Source organism: Perkinsus marinus (assembly GCF_000006405.1).
Source record: "Perkinsus marinus ATCC 50983 genomic scaffold scf_1104296958234, whole genome shotgun sequence".
Classification (NCBI taxonomy): Eukaryota; Perkinsozoa; order Perkinsida; family Perkinsidae; genus Perkinsus; species Perkinsus marinus.
The window spans coordinates 100643-108701 of record NW_003206847.1 but is presented as its reverse complement, the minus strand read 5'-3'; the positions used below and the strand labels follow the sequence as shown (position 1 = coordinate 108701).

At 45.0% G+C, this 8059-nt stretch overlaps 2 protein-coding genes across 2 annotated transcripts; one reads left to right on the top strand and one right to left on the bottom strand.

Moving 5' to 3' along the window:
• Window positions 1-441: 441 nt before the first annotated feature.
• On the bottom strand, window positions 442-708 carry Pmar_PMAR005996 (hypothetical protein; the record flags this gene model as incomplete). Its single annotated transcript, XM_002774370.1, has 2 exons — window positions 442-489; window positions 556-708. The coding sequence occupies 2 exons, from the start codon at window positions 706-708 to the stop codon at window positions 442-444; spliced, it is 201 nt and encodes a 66-aa protein (XP_002774416.1).
• A 79-nt stretch (window positions 709-787) lies between these two features.
• Pmar_PMAR005995 (amino acid transporter, putative) lies at window positions 788-7684 on the top strand (the record flags this gene model as incomplete). The annotated part of the gene is made up of 15 exons (XM_002774369.1): window positions 788-865; window positions 1431-1597; window positions 1797-1833; window positions 2736-2798; window positions 3251-3331; window positions 3595-3680; window positions 3982-4123; window positions 4414-4542; window positions 5346-5426; window positions 5490-5649; window positions 6091-6179; window positions 6242-6327; window positions 6569-6699; window positions 6751-6848; window positions 7084-7684. 15 exons carry the CDS (start codon window positions 788-790, stop codon window positions 7330-7332), a joined length of 1677 nt encoding a protein of 558 aa, XP_002774415.1. The 3' UTR covers window positions 7333-7684.
• Window positions 7685-8059: the final 375 nt, after the last annotated feature.

Sequence of the window (8059 nt, the reverse complement as noted above, 5' to 3'; positions counted from 1 at the left end):
GTTTCACTCTTGGCGAGCGAGTATATATACGGATCTTTACAGTGAGAAATGGCGAGGACAGACTTCGCAATATACGTCACATATCAGAATCGAATATCGGACACGTCACAGATATATCTTGTAACCTCATAAATCCTTCACACTTTTTCAATAAGTCTGATAATGGGTATACGAAAGAGACAAGTAGACAGGACCAACCACGAAACCCTCATCCGAAAAATAACAACTATAGCAGAGTTGTCAAGCCCCGAAACATCATCATCACAGATGATTTCTCCATCAGGTAGGTTTCTTAGATTAACGTGACTGATTTACCAAGGGAATGAAAAACTTGAACAATGTAAGATAAAAAATGTGGAGGGGGTATACTCAATGATCTGAGTGCGCTTGACTTGGTGAACAACTAGCTGTGAAACACCACGTGTGATGATAGGCCGACATTTAGGCACAACATTTGCAGTCACGGCCGCCACACTGCCTAAAGACGTCCTGGCAGAAATCTGTGATATAATGCAAGTCCTTACAAAACCGGCAACGATGACAAAGCTCACTAACTCCGAGATTGTTTGGCGAGTCTTCAAATTCGGACAAATGATCATCATCAACCATCTTCATGTCAGAGTTGAACTCCGCAGTATCATCCACGTGAGGATCACCGTTGATAACACCCAAGGTCAGCACGACAGCCAGAACGAAGAGTAGTTTCATATGAGCTTGAAAATATTGATAAGCACAGAATGGCTGGAACGCCGCAGAGATACTGGCAATGTCAGTCTGACATTGAAACATGACTCGACTTGTGCGGCGGCATAAGGTGTGCCGCATCGTGCGGCCTACACAGAGTGTGAGCACACAGAAAGACTCAGTGAGTGCTACTCACTTCACTGGTCATTGAGTGACCGTCACTCTCAACGATGATGTCAGGAACCGTCGACTTCTTGGTCAAGATACCCCTGCCAGAGATGAAAGAGAAGCTCCTTCCCTAACTTGGATATTCCAACACCGGAACCGTGACCTGAGATCGTCACATCGTCAGTGTTCAAGAAACGTGTTACCCTATTCAAGTTTCACTCACCTCTGCATGTGTGATGAACGTTTTTAACACGAGTTCCACTATGAACCTTTAACTACGGGGATGACGACTTGAGACGCTGCCCGCGACGGTCCGTCGCCGACGGACCTGATAGCGGTTATGGTAGCTCAGCTCCCGTAGCTGGGAACTAGTGGAACTTCTGCCTGCGTTCTCATGAATGGTCACGCCTACACAGTTCACGTTTGGCTGTGCTAATGCAGGCACACAATCCTTACTCGCATGATGGACAGTTAACGAGGGTCTTCGCCTGCAACCCAGGGCCTGGATATCGAGTATAGATCGAAGCTCACCAATAGTCTCGGTTTATGTGTTGGGCGTTACTAATCGGCTCAAGTAGGACGATGTCGTGCACAAAAGGACGTTATCAGATGAGAGAGATGACTCCAATTCACGTGACGGCAATATTGCATTCAAAGAGGAAAACGTGGATATACCAGATAGCTCGAAGTTCTTGGATCAGTATTCGATGCAGATGCAGGATCAGCCCAAAAATTATGAGTCTGGGTATTGAATCATATGTCATACGCGTGATATTGGGTATGAACTAAGATTAGTAACCTCGAATTAGTACCGGTGCCGACAAGGAAGTCTCTGTTACAGTCTACGGTAGAGTCTGACTTCGCCAGAATCGTAGATGCTCAGGCAGGAGTCGTTGAGATCTCGGAAAGATTGCCCGATCCCGAACGAATCTTCACTTTGGTAGACAGGAATTCCAACTTGGAACTTCCAAGGAAGACTTCGTGGGTATTGGTACAACTCGAGTGGATAGAGAGATGATTACCGCACTTTTCGACGCATGTCCAGTTGGTATGAGTCCTAGAAGAGCGGTGGAACTCATTATTGGCGAGACATGTACCAACCAACGAAGATTATCGTGATCAGTCACGATTGTGAAGCGACGTCCATATAGATAGTAGTACCGGCGCTGAACAAGCGCCCACAAGACGGCAAGTAGTTCTATCTGCTCTGTAGACCACTTACTCTCACCCGATGACAGAGCTCGACCTGGAAACTTGATGGGAAGCTCCACGCCGTGTAGTAGTAGTAGTAGTAGTAGTAGTAGTAGTAGTAGTAGTAGTAGTAGTAGTCTGCTACTACTAGTAGTGGTAGTGGTAGTAGTAAGCAATCGATACCATCGTGGACGGTATGCTCAGTATTCGGAACACTGTGTTCCTATTTATCTAGAAAGTCTTCCTAGGATCGATGTCGTCGTGAGAGTTCTTCGGAATTGAGGTTGGTGTGGAGAAGTACGAGTGTTGAAATAGGTCTATTATGAGAGTCTGGTGGAGTAGTAGTAATAAAGACTTCTGCGGAATCACATAGCTGTAGAGTTGATGTGTTGAGGCACGTGAGGCTCCCGCCTACTCAGACTGTCGAACGCTGCTCGCCATCGTATAGACAAGCAAACAGAATACTTGAGTTTAATGCCTAGGGCGTGTACACGCAGCTGCAGAATTAGTGCAATACTCAATCTGTAACGTCTTCGGAGCATTTGTCCAGGGCGAGCGAGTATTCCGTGGCAATGGTGGGTTGGGTTATGAAAATATGCCAATATAGCCTTCGTAGAGCATGTAATGGTACTATTATGTGGGAGGAATGGGAGGTGTGGTATGATGAAGGTGTTTGCTACTTGTTGTTCTAGTGCATGGATACATCATCAGCTAACAGAGTTGTTGAGGAGGGTGAGGGACGGTCGGATGGAGAGGTACTATTGGGAAGGTGCTCATCGTGTGTAGTTATAGTAAAGGGAGATCTATATGGACTATCAATGGCGAATCTTTCCAGGCTAGGTTGCCGGGTTTAGATGCGGATTAGGCCCGCTTCCGACCACATTCTTAGAAACGTGGCCAGCTGTTTCCGGGTTCGGTGATATGCGTGCATAAACTATGACCATTGCGGATAGAAATGGTTGGGAGAGTGTCGCAATTACAAGTCTAGAGTTTCGTCGGTAGATATGTTTCGGGTGTTGGCGTCATATTCCTTATTCATCCACATATTTATTCTTAGTCGTGAGTTCGCGATATTCGTCGTTTGGTGGTGATGGAGTGAAATCTGTGTTTTGTATGTATATTGTTATATAGGAGTTTGATAAGAATGCCAGGGCGAGATGGCCTATTTGGTGAACTGTTTTTTCATTCTGGAGGGGTTGCCTTTTAGATGCGGCCATCCAGTGCACCGGAGGACATCGAACTCGGAGATCTTCATCAGGAGGCGGCAACGCCGAAGTCTTCTTCAATGGTGAAAGGGATGATCGTTCGTATTGATTTCATGACGTTGTTGTCAATTTACACGGGAGTTTGATTTGGTGGAAAAAATTTCATTACGAATTATGTGTTATATTCGATAATTGTTAGCGAGTACATTTGCTCCCCCTTGCTGAAGGGCGGGAGGTGGGAAAATGTTATAGTAGTTAGCTTGGGCAATACTGTTTGTTATACGGGATTATGCCTGATGTTTTTGTCCAGAGAGTTTTGGGGAAAATTATTGTCCGCTTTTGTTAGAAGGGGGAGGGGAGAGAATCGGTTGAGGAGGAGACAACGGCACCCCAAGAGAGAGAACAGGAACAACAAACGATATTTGAAAGAGTGTAAGTGTTAAATGAGGTGGTGAAGGAGGGCATTGTGGTTGAAGCTGTCACGGAGGAGAGTTACTGAAGTTTGTTTGGGTGTCTATGGAGTTCCGTAGAGTATCGGAATAATTTACCCCCGTTTATGTGCTACATCGTCTGGGGGAATATTGTGAATATCGGATGCGACTCGAGGGCATTCGTATGGCTGAGCATCTCTATTGTTGGCCGTTGTTGATGGGCGTGATTGATTTGGTGGGTTTATTACGGAATATGGTATGGATGCCCGCGCTGGGGATCGAACCTGGGTCGTCATTGCCAGATATAATTTGCTCAACTTTGCAATGGGTAGAGGTAGCCCTACCACTCCAGAGGGAAGTTCCCGAGAAGAGGAGGTTAGCACTGCTTCTGATGATTCTGAAGATGATTATGATGATGAGGAGGAAGAGAATGGAAATGAACAGGTCCGGAAGGAGGGGGGGTCTCGTCAGTGCTATGGTTTCAATTATTGCTGAATTTGCGGGCAGGCGCCTTCAGCGGTTGTCAATATGGAGTTAATCAGCTCGGATCAGTTGTTGTTATTGGCGTATCGTAATGTGTAGGATGATGGTGAATTGAAGGAAGTGTGGTATGATTCAAAATTGTGGTGGTCTGTGAGCGTTGGGTGAAATATTAGAGTGTGAGAGTGATGCAGAGATTTGACGAGGTGGAATAATCTGCAAAGAATTTAGTTTTGATATTTTTTGTCTTACAGGCCGATCCAAACCGAGTTGTGAAGGGTGGAGGTTGGGGACAGGGCTCGAGTGCAGTCGTGAGCAAGCAGCAAGGAGTGGTCGGAGCTGTTTTCGCCCTGGTTAAATCGTTTATTGGAATTGGTAACAACGTGGGGTGGTCGATGGGGGGGGGGGGTGCACTTGTACGAATCGGCGCTGTTTTCGCGCCGGTTAAATCGTTCATTGGAATTGGTAATAACGTAGGATAGAGTGTAGAGAGGTGGATTTGTACGAATCAGACTGTTTTCGCGTTGGTTAAATCGTTCGGTTATACTGTGGGGTAGTTGGCAGAGGATGTGGACTTGTACGAAAGTATTTTTAAATGGTTTGTTGGCTTGGCCGTTCTGGAAGCTTCCGTAGAGTAATGAGTGGGAGTAGATGCACCGAGTGGAGCGTAAGTAGTTTACGGGAAATGTGGGAGAAGTGTGGTATGAATTAATGATGTTCAAAGTTCATCTTGTTTGGAGAGGGATCGATTCTGTATGCTTCTGGACTGTTCATGCAGGTGTATTATCGTTACCATTCGCCATGATGAAAGGGGGGTATATAGGAGGTCCTGTGGGGCTGGCAGTAATAGCGATCATAGCTCACCATTGCATGCAGCTCCTATTGGAAACTAGTCGGCTGGTAAACGGAAGGTCCTGGGTTCGATTCCTGGTAGCGGCATGTTGTTGTTAACTCGCTGTAATATGTTACATGACTTTCTTTAATAGCTTGGCATTAGTCTGGGCCAGATCTGAATCTCAATCGTCGTTTTCGATGTGATTGGCATTGATGCTATATTGCGTTCACGGACGAATAAATGGTCGATATGAGTGAATTTTAATCGTGAATAGTATCTTATTATAAGTTAGCGACATTAGTGCTAAATTGGGCAGTTTTTGGTAACGTTCACATGATAGTTGTTGTGTAGGTTGCCGTAGCACAGGAGAGCTCAGCGGCGGGAAAAGCTGCGGCGAGTCAGAGATTGTCGTTTGGAATGCTCGGAAAATATGTGAGTTTGATAGTGTTGAAGGAGTCCTGTGCATCATCGCTCCGCTGTGTTTTTGATGATCAGGTTATCGGAAAATGGGGGAAAGTTGTTGTTGATTATTCCCTCCTGGCATCACAGATGGGATTTTGCGTTGCGTATATAATATTCATAGCCGCTAACCTTTCGGACGTTATCAAGCACGAGACGGGAAGCGATTATGTGTCACAACGAGTGTTGGCCATTTGTAGGTTTGGGTGGTAGGAATTGTTGTTTTTGGTGTTCTCATTAAAGAGAGCATAAAATTCTGGGTGTCGACGTGCAAAGGGCCGTGATATCATGAATTTTTATAGCCAGGAATTAGAGCATTAGAAAGCCGTTTTCCAGTTTTACATAAATTATGGGGGTAGGGTCCTATTAATATCGATCAGACACTTATGTGTGCATCGCTCCGCTAGACTCCACTATATTCATAAATGTTTTGTGGTGGTGCTTTCTGTGATATCCGATGAGGTGATTTTTTAATTGATTCCTACGCTGAAGTACAGTTTCGGAATTACTCCTCAATATTGTATCTCTCTTACGATATGTTTGCCTCGTTGAAGAATAGTGAATAATCGTCCTTGATGAGTGTGTGTTTATTTACGCGTTTGGGCCGTTTTTACTCGAGTAAAAACGTCTGAGTCAGGTTGCGTGTTGCTGCTGATACCAATAGCGTGGTTGAAGAACCTGAAAGCATTGAAGATTCCGACGTTGATGGCGAATTTAGCGCTCATTGTAAGCCTTAATTTTGTCACTGCGCCACGAAATTCGAGTGACGCTTCTGTCCTTGGCGTCAGGCTGGGATCTTGTGGGTCTTCTATTGCGCGGTTGTGCATTTGCCTTATACCGAATTCTCGGAGCTTCACGTCGTCAATTTGTATGAGTAAGTGATTGGGACGATTGCGTGGGTGAAAGTTTCCACTTGCGGATTTTTTCGCTCACTTTCCGCTTAGCCGTTTTTATCAACGTTTCGGCTCTAAAAATTTTAAGCGAGACATACAGTTACACGTTCTGACAATGTTATTATGGTGTGGTATGTCACATAGTCATTTCCACATACCGTAAGTGGAAATGACTGTGTACTGCGAGCGTCACGCGCCACGAAATTATGTCTCGTTATGAAGGTACCCTGTTTTCTTCGGTCTGGCGGTGTTCTCTTTTGAAGGCATAGGATTGGTACTCCCCATACAGCAGAGCATGAAGGAGCCTGAGAAACTACCACACCTTCTCAAGATCATCATGATTTGTATCACTAGTAAGATTGGGAATCTTGCAATCTTGCATTTCCTCAACGCCGTTTGGTCAGGTGGGTTCATAGTATTTGGCGTTACTTGTTACATATCGTATGGCCCTGATACCAAGTCGATGATCACTTTCAACCTTCCTGTACATAAACTCACTTCTGTAAGTACTTTTTTCTGCAGTTTTGTGCGGATTTTCTTTTAAAGAAAGACGAAAATTTCCCATAATTTTAATGGGAAAATTGATGCATAATCTGAATTGAAAATGGCAATGATTAGAGACGATCTCTGTTGGTTAATTGCTCTTCAAAAAAGGATGGTGCTGCGGCCATTGGTTAATTGGGAAAATGAGGCATATTTTCCGGAAAATTATAATATTTTTTGTTTTCTCTTTTCAGTTCCTGCGCCTATTCTACTGTGTGGGTATATTTTTCACGTATCCTATCATGATGTTCCCGGTGTTCCAATTGATAGAGCACAAGTGGCAGGGGTTCTTCGCCTCCCAGGAGGATGCTGGTCGTCGCCATCAGATGGTCTTCCGAGCATGCTTGGTCCTCACTTCGGGGGTTATTGCTCTAATGGGAATGAACGTGCCCAACTTTGGCCTCTATCTCTCTCTGATTGGGAGTGTCTGTTGTAAGTGGTGATGGAGGTCCCGAGTTCGATTCCTGGTGGGAGTATATGGAAAATAGCTGCTTATCTGGTGCGCGATATCAATCGGTTGATGAATAACTTCTGGGCGCGCGAGATTTCATTGCGTAGGTACACTGCTGGCGTTCATTCTACCGGCGTTATTCCATCTTAATCGACCAGGGAAGAGAATGGAAAATGATGAAGGGCGAATTCGGGCAGATCGGATCGATAAAATTATCATCGCTTTCGGAGTTCTCGCCGGGCTGGTCAGCTTCTCATTCACACTGAGAAGTTTCTTTACAGAAGAGCAAGAGGCCACAGCCAAGGTTGCGGCGTGAAAGATACCAAAATACGCACAGGGAATTTTTTATCTGCTTGATTGTATCATCTTCTCAAAGTTTGTTCATAGTATTCCCAATGGACGTGTTGAGTTATCAGTTGGGAAGGGAAGGATGATGATTTTGTGGCGCGCGAATGTTGTCATCATCATCGATACCGAATATACCAACATCCCTCGGCCGAGGGTGTTTGCTGGTTCTATGGAGTGTTTGAGTAAATTTGAGGCGAATGAGACGGGAATAATTCTTAGATTGAAAAGAAGATATGTTACAGCTGAGAGAGTGTTCGGTCATTAGTCCTGCAGCTTTGTGGACGTCCGATACACTTCTTTCTCTAGTCTAGGCATTCGTGATTGGGATTGGTTTCTAGCATGCAAACTCTATGTACTGCGGCTCTTCATGG